The sequence below is a fragment of the Protopterus annectens genome, chromosome 7.part0 (genome assembly GCF_019279795.1).
Source record: "Protopterus annectens isolate FY-2018-M chromosome 7.part0, PAN1.0, whole genome shotgun sequence".
Lineage (NCBI taxonomy): Eukaryota > Metazoa > Chordata > Ceratodontiformes > Protopteridae > Protopterus > Protopterus annectens.
In genome coordinates, this window is record NC_056739.1 from 1226385235 (window position 1) to 1226413023 (window position 27789).

Here is a 27789-nt window from a genome sequence, read left to right on the forward strand (position 1 = left end):
AAGCAGTTATATAGCCCAAATAAATATTCAGTCAATCACAATGGCATTAATCACATTTTTTTTTTAATTTTAAGTAAAAATGATAGCTTTCATATGTTAGAATGGAGCCAAGAAGATCAGGCCATTTACATGGATGACTGAATGGGATATAAGGCGTAAGAGCCAACAATAAAAGGTAGCAAATACTTTGAAAGACACTAGACTGGTTCAAAGTTTGATATAGCTCACACTGAAACATAATTAACAGAAGAATAAAAAATAAATGTGAAGCTTGTTCAGCAATACTCTTTTATTTGTCTTACTTTCAGATTGTCAGGTAATTCAGTGCGACCTGCATATCCTGGATTCATAGTGATGAACACTGCACAAGATGGGATTAATGGGATTTCTACCCCTTCAAACATAAACCGATCTACCTAAAACAAAAATAAATAATAACAGAAAAATATAAGGTATAAGCACCAGGGAATCCTCATTTTTTAAACAAGAAACATCTTTATTAAAATGATCATTTATGACACAGGCAATCATACATTTATATAAATGAAAACAAACCACATTGAAACAAACTTAATTGCAAACATTTTACATCACAAATGATATTGACATAATCCCAGTTGCAAACATTATATATCCCTTGTAATCTACCCAATCATTGTCAGTCAAACATTAAATAACTCATTCAAATCCAGCCTTTTTTTTAAACCTCATTCCTCCCCTCTATGTATTGTTCCCACAATTTCCATTTTTTCTATATAATTTGCTCCTACCCTTTTCTAAAGCTCCCATTTACAGTTGTTTTATCTTTGTTACTATATTCGTTAATTCTAAAATACTTGGTTTAGGCTTTGATTTCAATTTTCTAGCAATTGCTTTTTTGGCATCCACCATAATTAGATTCAGAAAGGCCTTAATATGTCTAGGCAATTCCGATTATGTATCATAGTTCAGAAAAGTCATTATCATTTCCCTAGTTACACCAATTTGCTTACCCAATATCTCTGATAGAGTAGTCTGCAGGGAATAATTAATGTCTGCCATCGTATTACACTCCCAGAAAATAAGTTCCCAATTACCTCTTTCTTCTCCATCACACCTCCAACATTTGCTTCTACCTGAGGAAAAATTATCTGGAGTCTACTTGGGGTATAAAAATATGCATGCAAATATTTCCAAGTAAAACTTCTACATTTTCTAGATTTTGTTGCATATGTGGGAGACATACATATATCCCCCATTGTTTCTTTGTGAATTGCTTATCCAATCTCTCTTCCCAATCCTTTCTAACCTCCTCTAACTGATTCTTAAAGTTATCATGCATTATTTTCTTCTTCTTCTTTCGGCTTTTCCCAGCTAGCGGTCGCCATTGTGGATCACCTGTCTGCTCATGATTGTCAGTAGAGTTTTACGGTGTTGAGTTGCCAGCCTGGCACCCAACCTTCCACGGAAGGCACATATACACACACACACACACACACACACACACACACACACACACACACACACACACACACACACACACACACACACACACACTCACACCTAGGGCCAATTTAGAGTGTCCAATCTACCTACAGCATGTCTTTGGGATGTGGGAGAAAACCGGAGCACCCAGAGAAAACCTACACGACCACAGGGAGGACATGCAGACTCCACACAGAAGGCACCCCAGCAGAGGATCAAATCAGAGAACCTCTTGCTGTGAGGCAACAACGCTAACCGCTGCACCACTGTGGCTGCCCTATCATGCAATATTTTATATGCTCTACTAATTATTCCTTTTTTAACAGCAGCTTTTATTTTAGATTCTATTAAAAACTGTACTAGTGCTGGCCTTGTGTTTAGGATCCCCCCCATACCTCTCAACTGTACAGATTTTTGCAGAATGTTCAGATTTTTGCCTTATATTTTTGGAGTGTTCCTCCTAAAATCTGCACCATTCTGGTAAATAGCTGAGGACTGAAGTCATTAAATAATGACAAATATTTGAGCTTAAGACTCCATCCACATCCTTCAGAAAATTCATGCTAATCAAAACCTATTATTCTATCAACTTTCTAAGTTTGTAAGAGCAATATTTAAAATCTGTCCCTATTTGTCCTCCCATCATTTTAGGCTTGTCCAGATGTTTTTGCTCTAAGAAGTTGAGAGGTATGATCCCCCCCCCCACCCATTTATTTCTCTTTGCCTATACTCTGATAGGGAAGGCAATCTCTAACCTGCAGTCCAAATAATTTATTGTCATCTTCCCTTTCTATTACCTTTCCATCTCCTTTTAGTTGCTCCCAATACCTTACCAGAGAATACTCACGACCAAATTTTAGCCTTAAAAGGCTACTAGTAAAGAAATTGTAAAACAAAATTTCCGGTAAGCTGCTGAAACAACATATGTAAAGGTTTATTTGTTTCTTCACATTAACACCTCTCCCTTCAAATTTGCAAACCATGTCAATATGGCAAAAGCTGTTTAATATCACAGAACATAACCATCTAACATGGCAATGGCAGAAAAACAGAATGAGGCTATCCAGTATGCATTCTATCCAGCACTGATCTGTACGGTCCAAATACAACTGCCTTTTACAAGTTGCTTCCTGTTTTATTTTTGAATTTCTGACTCTAAGAACCACTGGCTCCATGACACTTTTACTGTTGTGCCTAACTCAACTGGCAGCAGTTATATAGGCCACTTACTTTTTCTTTAGGAAAGGCCCTTATGTCCCTTTTGATCCATTCATGAGAATTGTGTCTAGTCACTTTACAAGGAAAGTCATTGGGTGAAACAAATATTGACAAAAACACTTTCAGTAACAACAAAACAAATCTTTTTCTTGCAGGAGCAAGCTCCCCTGCACCCCCCCCCCCCCACACACACACACAGCTTATATATGCCAACTTCCAGGTTGCACAACAGCAGGGTAAAGTAATTTCACAGATCACAAATGTAAATATTTTTTTTTACTGAATGGCTTTCAGTGCAAAGTTGTTCAATAACTTGATATCAACTATTGATATGTGTGCTCCTGCTTATGTACATGGGTTAAATAGTTAACTTGTATTTGATCTTGTCTTTATCCTCTCAGCATTGTCCCACTAACAGTTCTTAGTTATAGCAGCAGAATGACCATCAGCCTCTGACACCAAGCTAACTTTGTAAGTTAGAATTTGTTACCTGACTAGATATATTTTCACTTTCATTATTTTTATTTAATACAAACTAAGCAAAGAAGTCAGCATGCAAGTAAAGTGAGACTCTGGTCATCCCCTATGACAGGAGGCAGTTTGTGGTAAATCATTTCACAAAAATAGTAGACAAAGAAAATAACTTTTACAGCATAATTATATATAATTTTGACTTCTACCTTTGTAAGTCAGTTAGTACTTTTTCTCCCAAAGCAATATTTTCAGACTCTAATGTGAGGAAATGTATGTCTCATGTAGGTATGTATATATATATATATATATATATATATATATATATATATGCTGTAGGTCGGTAAGAGTAAGAAACAATATATAAAACTGGAATTACTTTGCAGCACCTTCACTTTTTGCATCTAAATATTATTAACAAAATAATATTCAAGCTCCAAAAATGCAAACTCAGAATTACAAATATGTGCATAATATGTAGAGGAAAGATAACAAAAACACCAAGGGGATGGCTATTAATAGTGCTTGTGTCTCTTTTAAGAATCAGTACCATAGATGAGCAATTTACACAACTCTACAATTTGTCTTTAAGTATGACTCCTGCACAAATAAGCTCTTGAGCATTGTGCTTTTCTTGACGGCAAACCATTATAATAAAACAATTATTACAAAATACCTTGCAATAGTTGGAAAAAAGTAATTGGACTTTTGTTGCTACTCTTCACTTTATCCATCTGCTCATCTTTGATTTTTTGAGTAGTTGGAAAAAAAGCAACCAAAAGCAAAAGATGTCTTAATGATACAACCTTTGATGAACCTTACCAAACTCTTGCCAGTTATGCCATAAAAATACCAAAGCAATTACCTAACAATTTAAAGGTTTGTTTTGTGACCAAAACTCCTTGTTCTCCATGCATAAAGGAGAATGGGAACTGATCAGATTTTCTGATATATTTTGCCTTGTACATATAGTAGATGAATTTCTACAATACAAACAAAGAATATAAAAGTTACTTCCATTGTGCAGGAAGGAAAGTTGGAAGTTGAATAATTTAGTAGAAAGTTAAACATGATGCAAACTGTAAAGATGCTGCAATGCTGTATATCTGACTTCAGTTTCAGAACCAGGATCCATGACTAACTTCCAAGAGGCTCATATACAATTGAAAGAGCCTGAAGGACAATGTCACAGAAGGTGGTCTAGATGAACAGTGTCACCTATCCTGAAAATTGGGGACTGTAGATGAGGACTAGCTGTGTTTTGAAAGAAGCAGCAAGGTGGAGTTTGGGGAACAAATCCTAAACAACCCCCCCTGTAGAAGGATCTGAATGATTTGGGGTCTTTGGTTCTGGACCGGATGAGCCTGATGGATATGGAGACCTTTTTCTAGACTTCTCTTTTTGTTTTTCTTTCTGCCTTCCCTTTTTATTACACCTCTATTTCTCTTTCTCCTTTTCTTTGCTGGCTCTAATCTTCTATGACTTTTTAAAGGAAGGAAATGAAAGAATATAGAAAAAGGCACTCATTTATCACTACGCTCAGAGCCCTTGAACACTCATTTTGCCTGATCAAGCAGTAAAAGTGATATTGAGATAATCTAAGGACCAAAGGAATTATGGGTAGGGGAGAAGCCAAAGCCCTGGATCCAAGCTCTTGAAAAGAGCATCGAGCTTGGATCTGGTCAGATCCGATAACCCAACTGTTGAGTCAGGCTCGGATGGAAAAAACAATGTTGGATCTTCACTTATGCTGCAGGTGTCAGGGCCTCTTGGCACACAGAACTTTCCCAGGCTGCTAACACCCTGCTATGCCTAACACACTGCTTCCTTCCTCCTTTCAATTTCTGAACAAAGAGAAACAAAAAAAAATAAGAAAATAAAAAAAAAAAAAAAAAAAAAAAAAAGGCAGGTGGGTTACTTTCTTCAACCAAGGCTCTGCTCACACATGTAGCATCAAGGTGAGTACTCATTCTTTATATTCGCTGCAGTGGTGCAGCAATTAGTGTTGTCACTTCACAGCAAGAGGTTCTCCGGTTTGATATTCAGCTGGAGCTCCTTCTGTACAGAGTCTGCATGTCCTCCCTGCAGTCAAGTGAGTTTAAAAGGCATGCAGGTAGGTGCGTGTATATATGTGTGTGCCTTCTGTGAAGGTTGGGCACTGGGCTGGCAACTCAACATTGTAAAAACACTACTGCCAATCAATCTGCGAACCAGTGATCTGCTGTGAAAACCCCTAACCTGAAAAAAGCCATTGCTTTTACTCATTCTTTTTATCTGACACTGCAGTGCTTTGACTGCAGGAAACCATTAAGACAGAGTTCTCCTTGGTGACTGCCCTAAAAGAACATATCCTCAACCACTGTGACCTCAAAGGAGGAGGAGACTGTCTATAAAAAGGATTGAGAATCTTGACCTTTTAGTACAGAACTAGAAAAGGCTAAACTCTGGTAGGCTTTTGCCTGGTAGAAGGGACTCTAACTCTCTTGCCATGGAAGTAATAACAAAAGGAGATGGCAGAGGAAATCCATTTGGAAACTGTTTGCTTGGAGGCTGGTTGATCAAATTTTTGCCTTAAAAGGAAATGAAAAGTTGATCTGATTTCTGGCAGGCTTAGCCTTGTCGAGATATCATTCTGAGTTGCCTGTGAATATTTAAGGATTACTAAATTTTCTCTCCCTTGTTTTGGAGAAAGGGAGGGAAATAAGGTAGGAAGGTTGAAAGTCTGGTTCACTGAACACCTTAACATTGACCAGGGGTTAGTTCTGAGGGTAATCTTATCTTTATGAAAGATTAAAAAAAGAGAAGACATAAATGCTTGCAATTCAGGGACTCTTTTAGCAGAAATAAGAGTCGCAAGCAAGACCATCTTCCAAGTGCAAAACTTAAGAGAAAAAAGTGGCAGCATATGTCTCTACTGTCAAGACTGGTGCAGAGTGTCCAGATTTTTGACTTATAGTTTTGGTATATTCCTCTTAAATCTGTGGCTTTCTGTCAAATCATGTGGTACCAACGTCATTAAACAATAAAGTACATTTAAGTTGCAGAGTTCTTATCCTTCAGAAAATGCATGCTAACACAAAACTTGTTATTCTAGCAACTTTCTTAGTTTATAAGAGCAATATTTAAAGCCCTATTTTTGGGTCTTTGTCTCACCATTATTTTAGGCTTTGTCCAGATTTCTTGTAATAAGAGGTTAAAAGGTATGAGTGGCAGCAGGCTCTAAACATGAAAGGGTTATTTTTCTAAGACATAATTCAGGTCTAAAGAAGGAGGATGAGGCAAGGGTGTAGTCAGGCATACACCTTGCACTCTACAGAGTGCATGTTTTCTTAGCCTCACTCAGAAATATTGCAACTTTTTTTCGGGCCATATTATGTTTTTCAGCTTTCTAAATTAATGCTGTTAACAAGTACATAAATGGCTTACAGAGAGGATTGCAAATCTAAAATCAGTATAGTTAATAGTTTTAGAAGGAAGCATTGAAAATGATGTGTACATTTACTAACTGCAAGGGGGCAACATTTTGAAAAATCTGCCCATTTGCTTGAAATGCCAGGTAGGTTAGGGGCAGTAAAAAGAATTTGAGAGTACAAAATTGAATTTTCTGGCTACACCCCTGGGAGGAGGAATAGATTTTTTAGTTTGCCTGATGTGAAAGATGTCTTTTAAAAAAACATTTGATCTTAAAGCATGAAGACAATTGCAGATCCAATGGCAGGCAGGCAAGCAGAAATAGCTGACGGATGATCTTTAACATAAGATTGTGCCAGGCCTGAACTGAGCAGCGCACACAAGTATGAAAGAATGTCAGGAATACTCATTTGATAAAGGTCCTAGTTCTTCTTCTGGCACAAAACAGAAAATCTTTTCTCTTTTGAAACATAAGATTTCCTAGTGTCAGGTTTTCTAGATTCCTGAAAGATCTGTAGCATGTCAAGAGAGAAAAGGTCCCTAAAAGGAATTAAAAAAAGATTATCCTCCAAAGGGTCGGGTACAGATTCTGCAGGTTTAGATGAATGAAAAAGCCTTTTTATTGTGTTAGTCCATCCTGTGAGTTAAATTGTGATGGTTGCTCTGGACCAAATGGAATAAACGGGGCACCAATGCTGTATGGGCCAAAAGTGAGTCACCAGCAACATTTTTGTTTTTTCTTTCTTGATTTTGAGAAGGATTTTGGAAATTAGAGGTAGGGGAGGGGAGACATGCAGAACTCTCCCCTTCCAACAGAAAGACATGGTGTCTTGTTTTCCAAGCTTCTGGGCATGGAGCTCTGCAAGAGAACAGCCTGAGCTGACTGTTCTGACTGGAGGTAAAATTGTCTATTTGGGAGGTACTGACTGATGGGATTATCTGAGGGAAGACCTAACATTCATGAGGGTCTGCTTGAGCTTTGCTCAACTAGTCTGCCACATTGCTGCTTCTCCAGCAAATGTACACTGATACTTAAGACAGATTGTGTTGAATGGCTATTTCACAAGCAGTCATTTTAAGCCCGTATAGGCAATAGGAACTTGCCCTACCTTTTTTGTTGATATACCACATGACAGTGGTAATGTCTGTGAGTATTCAGGGAAGACCTGGAGTCTAGAGGTGATGTAAGGATTATAGAGCCATGATCTCCACCTTCATTTCACTGATATTTATGTGATGGTGATTTAGGTGGCCTTTTCTGGGCCAGTCACCCTGGACATTTATATTCATAGAACAAATTCCACAAGCCAGGTCCAAAGCATCTGTGTACAGCTTTTGGCAAGGGGAAAGAACCAGAAGGAACACCACTGTGTTAAAAGGTTGCTCCACCTCAGAAACTTTTTTTTTTGATGAAGGACAAGAGAGGGATAGAGAAATTCAAATGATAGCAATGTTGTGTCCAGAAAGATCTTGGATATCACCATATCTTCCACTTATGGAGTTTGGTCCAAGGATCATTTTACTAGTGGAATCCATATACCTCATAACTCACAAAACTTCTCATGCTGAGGTCACATCTAGGAAATGAAGAGACTGCAAGTAATATTTCCAAAGCACTTTGACTTGAGGGAGAAAAGCAGTAATTGACACAATGCTGACCCTGCAAACCAGAAATATTACATCCTGGGAAGGAACCACAATGGTCTTCGTGAAATTTAAGGCAAATCCCAGGTGGTGAGGCATGTTTATTGTAAAGCTGAGGTTCCAAATAGCTTGTCTCTCATATAAGTCTGAAGAAGCTTGTGGTCTAAATATTGGAAAACTAGAATTCTGCAAAAGGTGGTGACAGGAGGCACTTTGTGAGTATCCCTGGGGCAGTGGGAAGTCCAAAGTGCAAAGCAGAAAATATACTTATATTGTAAGGCACAAAACCTTAAGAAATTCCTGTGATCTCAGTAGATTGGAATAAGAATGAAAGTGTCCTTTATATCCAAAGTCATCATGAATGCTTGAGGAAGGATCACAAGAAGAGACTGAAGAGTTAACATTTAAAATTTTGGAGCCCTTAAGAATGAGTTGAGAAAAGACAAGTCCAAAATTGGTCTCCATTTCCCCTCTTTTCTGGGAACAAGGAAAAGTCTCAGTAAAATCCTGTACCTTGTTGATGAGGAGGAACCACCTCTATGATGCTTTCAAGAAACAGTTTTTTAAAACAGAAGGAATTAAGAGTATTTGGTTTGAAGAAAGTATAGGAATGCCCAAGCTTTATGGAGGGCCAAGCTTGGACATCCTGTAACTGTTCTGAATGATAGAAAGGAGTCAATTGTCCAAAGTGATTGATTACAAAACTGGAAGGAAAAGTAAAGTTTCTTGGACACATGGATAGAGGATTGACCAAGCTGGGAAGGGGGGTGGGGGGGTGGGATGGACAGATGTTCACAAGAAAGTAGGTTTGTCAGGAAAGGAGGATATAGATCCCTTGAAATCCTACTTAGGTTTGTCTTGAGACTTCTTTTTTTAACATTTTTATCCTTTTTGCATGGAGGGGTGAGGGTGGGGAGGCTTTTTGCTCTATATGAAAAGGGACCAGCCTTAGAAGGGATGTTTCTCTGAATCTTGAGAACATGAGAGAGAATGATTTGCTTAACATCATTGGGAAGAGATTGAAGCCAAAGCAATGAAAATCTTCTTAAAACTGAATAAGTAACAGCTGTCCTAGAGAAAACATCAGCTGCATTATAACTAGACTGAAAAGAATGTCTAGCTATCTAAGTATCAGAGATCAATACTGAGATAGCTGAAGACTTTTTATCTGAATCAAGCATATCAGAAAAATGGTTAACAAGGTCTCACAGCAAGGACAAGAGATATTTGTCATATTTATAGGATAGTTCAAAGCCCAAAAACCAAGAGTTGCAGAGGACTAAACCTTTTTTTTTCCATAACTCTCAATTGCCCTGCTATCTTTATCATTAGACAGAAGGAAAGAGATTAGTAGATTTATCAAGTCCAAGGAAATGACAGCAAAGCCAGACAAAAGATTCTTATACAGAAATTTGGGTGTCTGAAACCTTATAAAATTTGTCAGGCTTCTTAGGGGCAGGGGTCTTGGTTTCTGGATTCAGAGGAGCTGTGACAAAGTAACTACTTGAAATGCTGGGACCCATTTTAGCGAATCTCTAAATAATGAGACTGAATGGCTGAAAAAATTGACATACACTACATCCAAGATGGACATTTCTCAGAAAATTCTCTTTTCTTGTTAGTATATATAAGTTTGTGGGTGCTTGCCCCCCCCCCCGACATAAGGGGTACTTGGAAAGATCCTCTAAGCGGGATCTGGGACATAGTCTCCTCCTCCTAAAACTCAAGTCCAACAAGATATATTATATGTCAGGAGTAAGCCAAATAATCCCCATCAGAGTCTGAGTCTTCTTCATCAGAAGAAAAGTCCATATGTCTCTTCAGAGGGAAGAAGAAGTGGGTACAGAACAAAAAAAGAATTGTGGGGGATTAAGAAACATTATGGCTTTGAACAACCCCTGGGAAAATCACACCATTCCTTCTGCTGGTCCCTGACAGAAGAGGAAGAATGAGATGCATGTTTAACCTTCTATGTTTTTCTTAAAGGGAGAGAAGCTTGCAGAAAACAAGGGTCTTCTGATCCCTGACATACCTCAATAACACAGCCTGGGACTTCTTCCCCAACCAAAATCTAATGATTTCTCTCAGGTTTCTCTTTAATAGCCAGCCATGTGTCTGTCTCTCTCTCTCTACATCTGAGGCAGCCTTATTAAGGGGCAGGACCTTGATGGCTTTCAATGGAGTCATGACAGAGGGAGCAGAAAATAAACCTGGTCAGTTCAGGGCCTCAACAAGAGGCACAGCAGAGACATCTGGGTCTGACCACACAGCTAAAGCATCTTATTTGGATTTCTTAAGCTTCTTTATGGGCTGGATAGGGACATCTAACTGGGGAGCTTTGAAAGCCATTTTACCATGCACAAGCTCCTTGAGCCTTTGGATCTCAAGATAAATATTAAGGGAAGACAAATGACTCCTGTGAATTTTTGGAACAAATGACTGGTAAATAGGGATCTATGTTCGTCTATCAAAAAAAAAAATACTAAATCAAATGGCTGTACATCAAACGTTAGTCAACAAATAGCACTTTTAATGAACAGGGACGTCATTGAAAATAAAGTCATCGAATGGCCATAGTTGGCCAACATAAAGGGATCACGATCTGCTACTAGCTTACTGGTAAATTAGCTTTAACAGAAACTGCCCTTACCCCAGTTTAGTGCGACCTTGGAGTTGGTTTGTATAATTTGGTGGGAGTGTAGGGAACACAGACCCCCACAACAAAAGGATTTGGTGAAAATGGAACAATGCTTATGTCTGGAGGGCTTCACTCCCCAAGCCCCCCAGCTAACTATATATACCGACTATGCACTAAACTAGGGGAATGCGCATGTTCTGTGAAAGCTAAGTTACCAGTAAGCTAGTAGTAGATTGCTGTCCCTTTATGCTGGCCAACTATTGCCATTCAATGACATCCCTGTTCACTAAAAGTGCTGTTCATTGACTAAAGTTGAATATACAGCCATTCAATTTAATATGCTTTTGATCAGTGAACATAGACCAGTCAATAGAATATTTCTGTAGTCGTGACTGGCTCCTAGACAAAACAAACAGTACAGATACCCTTATGTGGAATTTGCCTGTCACAATCACATTTTCTCATCTCAGTTAACATGAAAAAAAAATAGTCTAAAATAAGCAAAAGGAGTAAGATTCCATAACGTGGATACTTATCTGCCCAAGGCAAATGGAACAGGCAGTGATCATACGTCTGAGAGACAAAAGTAAATATATAGGTTCAGTGTCTGGACTGCCAATGAGAAAGTTCTGAAGTACTTCATGCCCTTATGCCCCTTATATACTTTACAGGCTTGGTGTGTGTTGGTCACAAGTAGAGTGCAAGAGGAAGTTGCCTAGGCTTTGATATCCTGGCCAGACATACAGCTATCCCCAGCAGGGTATCCCACCTTACTGTAACAGTGATCATAGAAAGGACATCAGAAAATATGAGAGTTCTTTAAGATGCCCTAAGTACCTCAAGAAAAAAAGGCCTTCATGGAAATGCGATAAAAAGCTTTAAAACCCTTGAAAATGGTGAGTGACGTGAAGTCTTGACTGACATGAAAAACAGAAATAGCTTCTCAAGAGGCTTTGAAGGAGGAATTGGTAATGTCAGCCTCAATGATATTCAACAGATAATACAGGACTACAGTAAAAAGGACAGAAAGAGGGCAACACTGTAAGTCACAGCCCAAGAGAAGAATCTTTTTCGTTTGCCTTTATAATCTTTGTACTGAGAGGGATGCTGAGTGATGTAGATAACTGACTCAGAAGAATAGGTTTAATTAAGCTAGGAGTTTGAAGAACCAACTTTCAGAACAGAATGGAAGTCTTAACAATCACCTTTATCTCCTACTGCTAGATTTGATAAATGGATTTCACTAACTAAAGAAATGGGGGAATGGCTATAACAGACAATTTGTTCAAAGGTGGTCTGTCAGAGATTTGCCATTCATGAACTTAATGACCAGTTTTGAGATATCTGAGGTAGAATGGCTATGACTGTGGACCAGACAGTTTGCTTCACATGGATTATAGATTAAAAAAAGAATACTGTTGATACTAAAGCCTCTCTCTGAATTACTGAAGCTTTATTTCTGAGTTCTGAAAATGAAACTTACTCTGATGAATGATATTTCTTACCAGACGAATAACGTCCAACCGAGACAAGGATGACACTGAGGGAGAAATTCCTGTAGTCTGTAAAGTAGCAAAGTTTTTTTCAGTGCCCCCCTCCCAGTTCTAGGACTAACTACCTTTTAGGTAACATAGCTGATAAGAAAAATCAAAAGACAGGTTTTGTTCACTGGCATATGTGAACATCTTGAATACTAACTGTCTCCTGCAGGCCTTTGCAGTTCTGAAAGGAACATCCAAAGACCTCTTCTCCTGTGCCTTAATCATGTGCATTCACTGAATTCTGGATATAGAGACGGCTGAACAAATACATGCCAGCTAGCACACTGGAGGAAATAAATGCAGCTAACATGTCCATCCAGATAGATCTGTCTTAATCACAACATAGTGTGAGCTGTATCCCAGTTTTGCAGTAAGAAGCCACTATAAAATCCTTATCAGCTATCATGCAATTAATCATTGCCTTTGCCACACAATCTTCAAGCAAGAATGACTGAAGGAAAGTTTTGAATAGTTAAGCATGAGCAAACAGTAGGATGCTATAAAACAAGTTTAGAGAATTAAAACTCTCAACATTTATTGCTGCATCCCTTTTGAAAAATGAAAAGGTCTAGCATGCCCTTAATTGTAACCAATCATAAAAACAGTCATGAAAAACATGGGGAGTAAGTCAAACAAAACAATAGTAACCCAAGGTAAAGAAGTAAAGCAGAGATTCAGTCATCCAGGACAAGGGGCCAATAGTCCTATGTAAAAGATATAACTTACCCATTGAGGGTATATACAGCCAGTACTACAGACCTCCAGTCTTCCCAAGGAAACTCACAGGAAATATGCCACGGATGAAGGACTAAGAATACCAAGTGGATGGAATTCTAAAAGGAACAGACTACTATGGAACAAAATAAACGGGGAAAATACTTTTATTCTGGGTCTGCTGGTCTGTTGCTTTTACCTTGCATAAGGGTCATTCAGAATGAAGCCAAGATGTGTTTTGTTTTCCATGGGAAGAATACTTAGGCTGGGGTGGCAGACTAAAGTAAAGCATGAAGTACCCTTCTGGAAGATTACTAGGGTGGTTTCTCATGCTAAAAATCCATAAAATGTTAGGATACTGATTTCACTTCTTTGTTCATTTATTTAACTATCTGGTAACCACATAGGTTAACTGTCTACTGACCTTTTTCAGCACAAGCCCAGGAACACAAACAGGATGTCACAGTATAGTTGTAAATTAACAGAAAATGGTAACAAAAATAGGCAGATTATTTATAAATAAAAAGTAAAATTTGTAACAATTACAAGTAGCATAATAATCCATAAACAAGAAAGCTACACAAAGTACAGCTGCATAAGTAAACTTATCATAAAAAGAAGTTATGTACTCACCATAATGCTCCATGTTTGTTGTCCTTGATCTCGCCTTTCTTCTTGTTGGTTGGGTTCACAGCTGATCCTCGGCTCTGACTCGACCGTATTCTAAAGCTCGAGAGCTTCCACTGGCTTGAGGCTAGACCCTATCCCATCATGCCTAGAGCTAGTTACCCAGATCTTGTTTGTGATAACCCATAACACTAGACTACAATATACAGATATATAAACTATAGGCATATATAAATATATATAAATATATATATATATATATATATATATATATATATGTAAGATATATATATATATAAGATATATATATATATATATATATATATATATATATATATATGTGTGTGTGTGTATATAAGAAAAACAACAAGCCTTAAGTAGAAAAACTCTTAGTCTACCCAACTCATAAGGCAGGAAGGGAATCAAGGCCTGTATAGCCAAAAGATAGATAATTCCTCTCGATCCTCCGGGAGGGGGAAGGAGGGTGGGATGCAAGAAGGAAGGCAAGATCAAGGACAACAAACATGGAATGTTATGGTGAGTACATAACTTCGTTATGTTATGTTGTCCCTATCTCACCTTCCACTTGTTGGTTGGGACCACGTCCCCAGCACCTTCTTCTTGGTTGGCTCAATGGAATAGAATCTCTAGAACCATGGAACCAAAGGATGCCCTGTTCCGGGATGCCACATCTACTTTGTAATGAGTGATGAAGGTATGGGGATTACCCCATATAGCTGTCGCACAAATTGAGTCTAAAGGCAGTCTGGCCTGAAAAGCAGTAGAGGTAGACAAGGCCCTGGTTGAATGTCTTCAAATTTTCCCTGGCAATTGTTTGTTCTGTGAGTTATAGACGTAAGTAATGGTGTCTGAAAGCCATTTTGATAAAGTTACTTTTGATACTGAAGTTCCTTTTTTGTTTTCTGCAAAGGATACAAACAATTGGTCAAATTGTCAAAATTTCTGTGTCCTGTGCAAGTAAAAATGTAACTGTATGAACATCCAGTTGGTGGAGTTTATACTCTGGCTTGTTGCCATGGTTCGGAAAGAATACAGGTAGTTCTATTTATTGATTCAGATTGAACTCTGAGCAAACTTTTGGTAGGAAGGAGGGGTTGGTTCTGAGCAAAACCCTATCTTTGTGAAAAATTAAATAATGGGACGAATGGATAGAGCTTGTAATTTTGATTCCCTCCTAGCTGAGGTAAAGGCAATCAAGAAAACTGTTTTCCAAGTCAAAAACTTTAGAGAACAAGAACAAGCCAGTTCAAATGGAGGAAGAACCAAGGCAGCTAGGACTAAATTTAGATCCCAAGGGGGAAGTGGTTCTCTTATTGGGGGGGTCTCAAAAGGATAGTACCCCTCAGAAAACCTTTGCATAGTCTGTGGGACATAACATTGGAACCCATTTCTCCCACATGAAAATTGGAAATAGCAGCGAGTTGAACTCAGATAGTTGCTGCTGCTGCTCCTTAGTTAAAAGTTTTAGCGAGGAATTCTAGGATCTTTGAAATTGGTGCAGTAAAAGGATCAGTATTATTTTTGACTGCCCAACAAGAGAACCGTTTCCATTTGCTAATATACAGTTCTGTCATAGAGGATTTGTGAGAGGAAATTAGAATATGTTGCACTGCCGGGGAGATGTCAGGAAGCCTGTCTAAGTCAGGAAGTGGAGGAACAAGCTGTCAGCTTGAGGGTCTGTAAGGAAGGGTGGAGTGTGCCCAACTGATGCATCAGCAGATCCGGAAGTGGGTCCAGAATCCAAGGATCCACCTGAAGATGGGGCCATAGAAACGGGAACCAGATTTGATGAGGCCAGTAGGAGGCAATGAGTATTAGCTTGCAACCCACTGATTCAGCTTTCTGAAGAACCTTGGGTATCACAGGGAATGGGGGAAAGGCATACAGAAGTTCCGGAAGCCAATCGTGAACAAGTGCATCCCTGGGTGATTGTCCCAGTGGGGGGACTAGGGTGAAATAGCTGCTGTATTTGGCATTGATGGATGTAGCAAAAAGATTGCAGCAAGGCTGGCCCCACTTGCGAAAAATCTGGTTTGCAATATCCTGTTTCAAGGACCACTCATGAGACATAAGGATAGCCCTGTTTAGCTTGTCTGCTATCATGTTGGATTTCTGCGGAATGTACGTCACAATCAGAAAGCATAGGTAAGACATCGCACATTGCCATACTTTTAGAGCCTCTCAACACAAGGGATAGTATCTAGTTCTGCCTAGCTTGTTGATGTGCCATACCAATGACATGTTGTCCATCTGAATTGCAATCACCCCCGTGGGGAGAGAGCAGTGAAGTGCTTGCAACGCCAGGAGCACCACTCTCATCTCGAGGATGTTTATGTGCAAGTGGTACTCGTATTGTTGCCAAGTCCCATGTCTAGTCTGTCCCAGATAATGCCCCCCCCCCCCACCATCTGGGAAGTGTCCGTGGTCACTGTGGCCACTGGTTGGGGGAGGACGAACGGTCTGCCTATCGTCAGCTGTGTGGACTGAAGCCACCATTTTAGGTCCTTCTTGCAGGTCTCCGTGATGAGAATTTTGTGGGACATGGGTAGATCTTGCATGGACCACTGAGAAAACAGGAGCACTGCAATAACCTCATGTGGAAGCACGCCAAGGAAACTAGCTTTATTGCTACCCATTGAGCCCAGGACTTTTAGAACAAATCCTGCTTGAGTCTTTTTCCTCCCAATTAAAACTGCAACCTGGTATCAAATGGTCAACACCCTCTCCTGAGGCAATTTTGCTATCATGTCTTTGGTGTCTAGATCTGCCCCTATGAATATAATATATTGACAGGGCAACAAGGCAGACTTTTCGTAGTTTATAGTGATGCCTAGCTAAGAGCAGAGGCGGATTGTGTCAGTTGTCGATTGTGTCCCTTGTCTTGGTTAGTCAATGCTCGGTGGTGGAGATAAGGAGCCAGTCATCCAGATATGGAAACACCCGGAATCCTAGATGCCTCAGATGAGCAATGACTACTGCCATGTATTTAGTGAACACCCTGGGGGCTGTAGTGAAGCCAAAGGGCAGAGCTCTGAACTGGTAGTGACTGGCTCCCAGCCGGAAGCATACAAATCTCCTGGATCACCTGTCCATCTTGATATAGTAGTATACATCCTGGAGATCAATGCAGCACATCCAATTGTCCTTTCCCAGGAAGGGAAGTATGGACTGCAGTGTCATCGTCCAGAACTTTGTCTTCTTGACGGACTTGTTGAGTCTGCTGAGGTCCAAAATGGGCCTCCAGTCCCCTGTTTTCTTTGGTACTAAAAAGAACCTTGAGTAAGTTCCGGACCCAATTTGGTCTGCGGGGACTTTTTGGATGACTCCTTTTCTTAGCAACCTTTGAACTTCTAGAGTTGCTTGTTCCCTTAGATTGGGTGGCACATCTGGGATGGGTTTTTGCTAACTGAGGAGAGGTGGCATGGAGAAAGGAATACTGTATCCTCTGGATATTATCAACTGTACCCATTTGTCTTTTATGATATTTTGCCAGGCTTCTGGGCACAGTGACAATCTTCCCCCGACTGCCTCCAGAGGTGAACAAGTGGGGCCTCTTTTTAGGAGCGCTGGAAGGGCCTACCAGAGAATGTATCTCTATTGCCCTGACTGCGGACCCCCTCTGCCTTGAGGGTGGTATCTCCCATTATCACCCCCCCCCCCTGCCCGGGGGGAAAAATTACCATGTGCATCAGGCGAAACTCCCTGGGATTTCCAGAATCACATTTTTTTGCCTTTTTGACCTTTGGGATAAGGTCTAGAAGGCATGAAAAAATGTACTCCCATAGCAGACAGAGTCTTGCCATCCTGCTCGCACCTGGTTATAGTCTCTTTTACTTTAGTCAAACAATGCCGAGCCATCAAAAGGGGTGTTAGTAAAGGAGGACTTGAAGGGCTCCGCAAATTGACAAAGGCGCATTCAGGAATGTCTCCATAAGGCGACTCCTGTGCCTGCATATCTGCTCACTCCATCGGCTGCATAGGAAATAAGCCGCATGGAGGAGTAAACTACCAAAGATAAGGTCGCAAGTTGAGAAGCAGTTCTATCTGCAGCTGCTGCAGCTGTAGGATCCTGTAGGGTATCTCCTAGCTCTTTCAAGAGATCCCTCTGAAGATGGGTGAAATGGGATAAATACTTCAGTGACCTAAAAGTATAGGCTGCTGAAGAAAAGACATGCTTCCTGTATCTGTCCATCTTACAGGACTCTTGTTCACCAGATGGACAGAAGTAGAGGTCTCTGCTAATTCCTTCTTAGTGGCCACCGCCACCACCATAGCATCAAATGGCACGCCTTTGGTCAGGAAAGGTTGGTCATCTGGTGCAGTTAGGAACTTATAGGGCCACAGCGGAACTGGTTCCATCAATTCTGGAGAGCTCCACACCTTTCGACTTAGTACCCCTAACAGCGGGTCGAACGGCAGAGACACCCAAGAGGTGGAGGGTTGGGAACCGAGTATGTCTTCAGAAGGGGAAAGGGACTTCCAGACACCCCCCTGCTTGAGGATTTACAGGATGTCCAAGAATGAAACATCCTCAGCGGGGGACTGTGGGGACCCTTCTGAGTCCTCCAAGTCGGTGTCCGATGTCAGGGAGTCAGGGGAGGCCACATGCTTTCTCTTATATGTCCTCTTCCAAGGGACCTCCTCAGGGGGGTACTCTGGGGAGGTTTCAGAAGGGGGGTCACCCAGTGGGGCGTCCTGGGGCATTGGTTCCCTATGCTTAGAATGAAGGGGTGGTGAGAGGGAAGACACTGGCTCCATATGGGACAGAGTAGCTGTAGCCAAGGGAGGAGCTGTCTGAGAGGACAGCACACTCCTCATCACCTCGAAGGCACCACAATCCCGGCCTGAGAGGGTCCCTGGCTCCGAAGAGTCGAGAGACCTCTCCAGCACCTAGTTCGATGGCTCCGAGGCCGATGAGGAAGCCAAGCTTACATGCGCCAAAGTTCCAAGAGGGACAGTGGGGACGGACAAGGGTCTGATGCCACCCCGCCCACCCCGGAGCCAGCGAGAGAGTGTCAGCTCCCAGATCCCTCGACAGAAGGTGGTATCGAAGAGATTTGAGCGGATGTCGGAACTGAGAGACCGGAGGTTTTTGGAACTGACAGTTCCACCACAGTGACTTCCATGCACTTCGGCTCTGAGCTCAGGTGAGTCGAAGAAGGAATAGACAATCTGGGGGGTTGAGAAGTTGGCTCCAGATCCATATGGGCTGTGCTCAATAAGATTTTGGTGAGAGCTGGTGTCTTGAGTTGCCTCTTCACTGCCCTCTCCACATCATCGTCTGAAAGACACCTGGATGACCGAAAGGAGTGGGTGGACAATCGGTGACTGCCAGCCACAGACTGGAGAAGCAGTGACTGTGGAGTGGACTGCACCAGTTCCAAAGAAGGAGACCTAGTTATTTTGTGACTCCTAGACATCTCTGAGGACACTGAAGGAACCACAGGAGATAAAGTCTTGTCGGACCCGAGAGGTTTCGGATCTGACGAACTGGAAGTTTTGTCTTTCTGCTTCCACAGTTCCAAGGTCGGAACTGACATAGATGTCAGTTTGGAGGATTTTTCTGGTTTTATTGCCTGATTCCCTTCCACTGGTGTGTCAAAGGGCCCTTTTAATAAACCTCTCAATATAAGTTTGTTTTTGCGTTCCTGCAGGACTCTGGCGCTAAAAGCCTGACAAATAGAACAAAAGTCCTGCAGGTGCACCGCTCCCAGGCAATAAACACAGCTAGTGTGACCGTCAGTCAGGAACATTTTTTGAGAGCAAGAGTCACACATTTTGAATCCAGAAGGCTTGGATTCTTTGGGTGCTTCCTTTGACATTGTTGATAAGCACAAACAGCAACAAGCATAACAAAACTATCAAGAAAGGAGAAGTATACCACTCTACAATAACAATAACAACAACACTATATCTAAATTATGTATGTAGATATATATATATATATATATATATATATATATATATATATATATATTTTTTTTTTTAATATATATTGAAAGAAATGGAAGGTAACGGAAGGGGGAGAGCCTCAAAGTTAAACAACTCCTCCAACTGAGGAGAGCCTCTAACTTAAATGGCTAACTCCTTAACAGAAAAGGGAGAAGGAGGGAAAAAGGGGAACCCTCTAACTGAAGCAGGCCGAAAGGAAGGGTGAATCCTCTAACTAAAAATGGATTCGTAAGGAATGGGGATAGGCCTGAAGGAAAAAATGACGGCCTGAACAACAACAAAAACAAAAACGGAGATAGGGATCCTAGAACAACTACTACTAATCTATAGGAAAAACTTCCTTAAAGATTTTAAAATTTTAGTAAAGAATATAATAAGAAAAATCAAAAACGTAGCCTGAGCCAGTCTCCAGCAATCTCAAAGCTTCAAGCGGAAAATGAGATCTGGGTAACTAGAGCTACGCATGATGGGATAGGGTCTAGCCTCGAGCCAGTGGAAGCTCTCGAGCTTTAGAATACATCTGAGTCGGAGCTGAACCCAACCAACAAGAAGGAAGGTGAGATAACGACAACATAACATCTGTAGTTGTTTGAATGATCACTGCAGCAGTAGCTTGTATGGGTTACATCCTTTCAAAGATAACAGCCAGCCAGCTTCCAAAATTTAAGGGCACCTTCCACTCATCCATACTGTCAGGCAGCTTAAGATGAGTTGACAAAAATACAAGTTTGAGTGCCAAGCCCTTCAAAGCTTTCTGGCTAACAGAGAGGGGGAGGCTGACCCCTGAAAGAATAATGCTAGGAACAACAACAAAAAAAATAAACATCCACACCTTGGCATAAAAACACACAAAAAAAAAAAAACAAGAGCAATGAAGGGATGGAGTGGCTACTACACTGCTGATCATTTAAACATCAACTGTCATTGAAAGTTTACTTACACAACTGTACAATTCTTATCATACTGATTACTGCTGCAGTAACATTACCTCTATGGGTTGATTATGTTCATCATATTGATGACTGCTGCAGTAGCCTTAGCTATATGGGTAGATTACCATAGTTTACTACATTTGGGAGGTGGCAGTAAAAGAATCCAGGAACCACTGGGGAATGGTCTAGCAAAGCCTGATCTAGACCTAGAGATGAAAACAAGCTTATAGCGCTTTGTAAACGTATGTACAGAGGACCAAGTAGCAACTTCTAGAATACTGCTATGTATCTAAGCTGAAAAGGGATTAATGTGTTTTTGTTGACCCAGCAAACGAACCTTTTCCACTTACTTGTATAAAGCTTTCTTGCAGAAGATAAAAGAGCATGACGGACAGGGGAAGAAAGCATCGGTTGTTTGGCTATTAATGGAATTGGAGAAGTCACGCTGTTAGCTTGAGGTTTGAGATATCCGGATGAATATCTGCTGGATGCGACAGGAGGTCTGGAATCGGATCCAGAATGCAGGATTGGCAAAGTAGAGGAGGTCATAGGAAGGGGAGCCAAATCTGCCGAGGCCAGTAAGATGTAATGAGGATGGCTTTGCTCTTCAACCTGGTAGCTTTCTGCAGAAATTTTGGAAAAGGGTAATTGTCAGGTAAGCATAAAGTAGACATGGAGGCCAGTCATGAAGGACAGCATCCCTCGGTGAGTACCCTTGATGGAGGATAAGGGGAAAGTAGCTGTTGCATTTGTTGTTTAAGGGAGAAGCAAAAAGACTGTAGCAAGGCTGGCCCCACTGATGGAAAATCATTTCTGCCACTTTCATATTGAGAGACCACTCATGGGGTAAAAGAATGGACCTGCTCAATTTGTCTGCTATCATACTGAACTCCCCCAGAATATGCATTGCTATGAGAAAGCAGTTGGATGAGATCACCCACTGGCCCACTCTGAGTGCTACTCGATACAAGGAGTAAGATATAGTTCCTCCTTATTTGCTGATGTACCAAACTACTCACATGTCTGAATCGCAACTGTCGCTAAAGGGAGAGCATCTTGGAAGGTCTGCAACACCAGCAGCACTGCTCTCATCTCTAGGACACTGATATGCAAACTGGCCTCTTTGGGGGACCAAAAGGCTTGGACTGTTGTCTGTAGGAAGTGCCCCTGCCCCCCAGCTAATCTGGGAAGCATCCATGGTTACTATGGCTTTGGGTTGAAAGAGAATGAAAGGATGGCCTTGCAGAACCTGATATGACTGAATCCACCACCAAAGGTATATTTTGCATGCCTGAGTGATTCTTATTTGTGTTGATATGTGCTGGTAAAGAATTGACCACTGTGTTGCTAGCATCCAGTGAAGAATTCTCATATGACATTTTGCTAGAGGAACTAAGATTATGGCAGCTAACACTGACCCCAAGGCTTGAACGATCAACCAGGCTGAAATTTTGGTATTGTGAATTATTTCCATGACCTGGAATCAGATAGTTTGAACTCCTGACAGAGGAAGAGAGGCTGTCATTGATATCATATTGAAGACTGCTCCCATGAATTCCAAAACTTGTGTTGGTTCTAACTGAGACTTATAGTAAGTTATAGTTATCCCCAGATGAAAACAATTCTGAAGTACCTGACCGCTTGCTCTTTTTAATAGATTCCTGGAAGAGTGGTGATGAGCCAGTGGTCTAGATATGAAAACACTCATAATCCCTGCAGTAATAAGCGAGCTGCTACTACTGCCATGCATTTGTTAAATGCCGTGGGGGCTGTGGTGAGGCCAAAGGGCAGTCCTCTGAACTGACAGTGACTGGCTCCCAGCTGGAAGTGTAAATCCTTCTGGATTGTCTGTTCCTTTTTAAATGATAGTAAGCATTCTGAAGGTCTTTCAAGCACATCCAGTCATCTTTGCCTATGAAAGGTAGAATGGACTGAACTGTGACCATCTGAAACTTGTTCAAAGTGCTGAGATCCAAAAATGGTCTCCACTCCCTTGTTTTCTTTGGCACTAAAAAGAATTCTGGTAAGTACTGGATTCTATCTGGTCTGGTGGGCCCTCCTGGATGACTCTTCTTTCTAGTAGCTTTTGTATTTCCAGTGCTGCTGCTTTCCTTTGACTGGGTGGAACATCGGGAATTTTACATACAGATGGGAGTGGAAGGGAAAAGGGAATTGTATAACCTCTAGAAATAATCCTCTGCACCCAAGTATCTCTTGTTATATCTAGCCAGGATCTCTGCTGCAGGGATAGCTGACCCTTGATTGCCTCCAGAGGGGGACAATCAGGCCTCCTTTCAGGAGCTCTGATAGGGTCTATCAGAGAAAGAATCTCTGAACCTTTGGTTTTGTGAACCTCCTCTGTTGTGTGGATGGCATCGTCCATTAGAGTTCTCACCTCTGCCCCAAGGAGAACTTTCTACACGTGTGTTCTGGAAAGGACCATGGGGACTTCATGAATCACATTTTCTGACCAGCTCATTGATTCACAGAAAGGGATCTTTGAGCAGTCAAAAAACGTATGCCCACTGCAGAGAGGGTCTTCCATCCTTCTCACACCTGAATAATGTGTCCCTCACTTTCGGGCCAAACAATGAACTGCTATCAAAGGGTGCATTGACTAATGATGACTTGAAAGGCTATGCAAAATCACATAAATGCATCCTGGCATGTCTCTTAATGGATATGCTTGAAACCGCTGCCCTATAAGCCTCATGGATGAATTTGAAATCGACTGGAGAGTAGCCATCCGAAAGGCTGCAAACCACTGAGTCTCAGCAGTAACAGTTCCTGAAAAGGATTTTGAAAGTTCCTTGTTCAAATCCCTTTGTAACCTAGTAAAAATGCCAAGTAGTTCAGTGACCTAACAGCAAAGGTCTCTCAAGCATAGGCATGCTTCTCAAACCTATCACTGTAGACTCCCTGTTAGAAGGATGAACAAAGGAACTTTCTCAGCAAGTTCCTCTTTGGTGGCAGCCGCCATGACGGCATCTATGGACACTCCACATTTCCATCCTGACAGGTGGAGCCAGAATCTGATCTGCCCTCTTAGGAACTGGTTCAAATGAGTCGGACTCTTCCACACCCGCCAAGAGACCAAATTAATGAGCTCATCTGTAGGCAGATTAACCCAGAAGGTAGATGGGCCAACTCCAAAGGCCTCCAGAAATACTGATTCCTCTGGTGGAAAGGTTGCTAGAGGTCTAACTACTGCTCTGCTTCAGAATCTCAAGTATGTCTCCAAATGAGATGCCTTCTGGAGGTGATTGTGGGGACCCTTCTCACTCATTGAAATCAGTATCCTCAGTGACTGACTCTTGCGGAAAGTCCAAGAGCCATCTCTTGCACTTTTTCTTCCTAGGGACTTCCTCAGTAAGATATTCCAATGAAGTGTTGGAAGAGATCATGAAATCCTGCTGGGTCATATGGGGCTCTTGAGCTGACTTGCTCCTGTGGCATAGAATTGTGTGGCTCTAAGCAGAGAGATATCTGGGAATTATACTGAAGATCCGAGGGGGCTGGATCCATCTGTCCTGTCAGAGCAGAGAATACTCTCTTCAGTACCTTGAAGGCGGACCACTCCAGAGAGAAGGAAGACCTCAGCCCTGGGAAGGCAGGCTTCTGGACCGCAGTCTCCCTCCTTCCTGAAAGGAATCTCCCTAAGGAGGAAGTCAGAGTTGAGCTATCCATTGGCAAAGCACTGAGACACAGAGAGAGCTCTGAAACCCGTGGAGTTAACTCCAGTGACTCAGACCAGACAAGAAAGCTTCATCTCTGAGAGTCATCCGGATCCAAAGATGTCAGAGCCAGTGCACTCAGAGCAGGCTTCAGATCTGAAGATAAAGTTATCTTCGGGCCCAAGCCAGATGGACCCAGAAGGTTTGGATCCAGGGACTCTGAAGCAACTGGAGAGATCAAAGAATGACCAAGTAGTGGTGGTGTGGTAGATGAACGGGCATACTGACCTGAAGGGGTAGGAACTGGTAAAACACCCATCTTAATCTACACCAAGAAAAACTACCTCATCATTTTCACAACATCTTCCTCAGGCAAACTCCTGGGTGAATGAGATGAGGAAAAAGGTAAGTGACTTGGATCAGCATTTTTCCAAACAAGGGAAGGAAACCCTGGAAGACACTGGATCATTTGTAGGGGAATATCTGGTCCTAGTAAACATTATCAGATCTGAAGGCAGTCAGATCCGTAGGTTTCTTTGTCAGCTCCAAGGACGTGGGATCCTCTAAATTCTTTTTTTCTTTAGATCCAATGGAGACTGGCTCTGAGATGTTTGCGGATCTGATCTTGACCTCTTCCTGATAGCTTCAAAGAAGGAGTCAAAGAAGTAGAAGGTTTGGGAGACTTCAATAAAGACTCCTTAGTCTTAATTTTGGGGATTGAGCCCCAGAAATAGCTTCACCAAAAGAAGATGGCAAGCAACCTTTTAGAAAAAGAATTGAAATTCTTTTAAATGGAACAATCCTCCTGCAGATGTAGAGGGTCTAAACGGTAAATGCAAATAGTATGAGCATCTGAAAGAGGCAATTTGCACCCACATTTCAAACACTACCTAAAATGAGAAGGTTCTTTCTCAGACATGCGAGTGACTAAAAGAAAAAAAAACAGTATAAGACAGAAGAAAACTTTTTTTTTTAAATAGAAAGGCAAAAGAAAAGAAAAAGAGAATACCAACAATGGTAATGAAAACTACACTAGCATGTATGACAGTCAGAAAAGAGGGACTGGATTACCAACATTTTCACTGACACCATTTCACTTAAATTCATTTCACTGAAACTTCATTTCACTGAAAGTTCATTTCACTGACAACTATTATTAGCAATAAAATGGAATATTCCCCCTTCCCCACTGTAGTGCGACCCTGGAGTTAGAATATATAGTTGGGGGGGTGGGGGGCAGAGCCCCCCACATCGGGGGGTGTGGGGGGCACAGCCCCCCACTTCATTTCATATGATATTCTTATGTTTTGATATAATATTGCTTAGTAAAAGAAAAGTAAGTGGAGGGCTGCACCCCCCACACTCCTCCAACTATATATTCTAACTCCAGGGTCGCACTACAGTGGGGAAGGGGGCATATTCCATTTACTATGTAATAATACTTGTCAGTGAAATGAACTTTCAGTGAAATGAAGTTTCAGTGAAATGAATTTCAGTGAAATGAAAGTCAGTGAATTGAAAGTTCAGTGAACTGAAGTGAACCCATATATATATATATATATATATATATATATATATATATATATATATATATATGCACACACACACACATATATATATATATATATATATATATATATATATATATATATACACACATTTTATATATATATATATATATATATATATATATATATATATACACACACACACACACACACACACACACACACACACACACACACACACACACACACATATATATATATCTACACACACACACACACACATATATATATATATATATATATATATATATATATGCATATATATATATCTACACACACACACATATATATATATATATATATATATATATATATGGGTCTACTTCATAAGACCGAAAACCCACTTACCCGAATCTCTAAATGTTGAGACGAGTTCGCCGAAACCTGAATAGAATGAACACCTGAATAACTGATTAGACACTCAGGGAAAGTAACCACCTGTCCGGCATCATAAAAAAATCAAATGGAAGCAAATTAAACTCACCCATGTGGGGGGCTTTGCCCTCTACACCCCCCTAACTAAATATACCAATTCTGAGATAGCACTACAGTGGGGAAAGTGGCAAATTTCACCATGGTGGCCAAGTGGTTCCTTTTCCACAGTAACTTTCCGATTATCTGAGTTTTCATTCTATTAAGGTTTTGGTGATGTCATCTCGACATTTAGTGATTCAGGTAGGTGGGTTTACGTTCTTTTAATGTAGACCCATCTGTAAGAGCAATTTAACAGAAAAAAATACACTTACCTTTAAGGAAACATGAGAGTTAAGGCTGACCGTGTATTTTCACAAAAAGTGGCAAATAAGATCTGGGGTATGTTAGGGGTTGGTGCAGTATGGATAAGTGAGAGGCTCAAAAGCTTTTTGGTTACCATGAGCTTTAGTAACAGCTGAGTCTAATCCGGGGTTTGTATCCAAACAGAACAGTTGAGGATAGAATGAAAACTTGACAACATCAGATGCACAGGTTTATGTCTGATTATTGAGTTTTTGGAAACTCAGACTTCATACGGTTGAGACCATATATTCAATTTTCCAAAAACTTGAAGCATTTGTATGGAAATTGTGGTACACTGAGGATAGGAGAATTTATCTTTTTCCCTACTACAGTGTGAAATTGGAACCAGTATATATAATTTGCAGGGGGTGTTGGGGGAGTACATTTTGGTTGTTTTGTTTTGTTTCAGTCGAGTTTTTAGAAAGTAGAACATATGGTCTTGACCATATGAATTTTGAATTTCTGAAAACTCGACAATCTGACTTAAACCCAGAAAAGCATACAGGAACAATCCTGTCTAAGGAAAAGAAAAGGCATCTGTCTTTGAGGTCTTCTTGCATGGAGTCTGGGAATGGAATATTGCTAGTTGTTTGTTCAGAGAGGAGGCAGAGTGGTCTACTTGAGGAAGTGTATTTCTTTCGAGGTTTTAGAAAGTTGAACGTATGGTCTTGACCAATTGAAGTTTTGAGTTTCTGAAAACACGACAATCTGACTTTAACCCAGAAAAGCATACAGGAACAATCCTGTCTAAGGAAAAGAAAAGGCATCTGTTTTTGAGGCCTTCTTGCATGGAGTGCAAAGTGGTCTTCTTGAGGAACTCTACATAGATGGATCTAGTTTCCATTCGTGAGGGTCTGCCCTGGTCCTGCTCAGCTTGTCTGCCTCTCAATTTTTGCCTCACAATTTTGCTCTGACAGAATGCAGGACATCTGTAGAGAGAGATTGTGCTGTGAAATTAAAGGAGAATGATGTGTCCCACAACCACCTCTTATTAATTCATTACATCTGAGTGATGCCTCCAGGTGCATCTGCAGTTAACTCCTACTGACACCTCTAGGCGTCAAATTTTGCTTGCTCATATTTGTATCAATAATTCCAAAACCAAGCTATGTACAAGGTTTTGAAAGATTTCATCTT

The 27789-nt window shown here is 40.9% G+C and overlaps 1 protein-coding gene across 1 annotated transcript in view; it reads right to left on the reverse strand.

Annotated features, from left to right (window-relative positions):
- The window catches only part of DNAH1 (dynein axonemal heavy chain 1), a 5225710-nt gene that overhangs the window by 2856650 nt on the left and 2341271 nt on the right, over positions 1–27789 (reverse strand). Inside the window, exon 31 of the mRNA XM_044076389.1 lies at positions 303–416. Within this exon, the coding sequence (XP_043932324.1) occupies positions 303–416 (114 nt within the window). The remainder of the gene's footprint in view (positions 1–302; positions 417–27789) is intronic.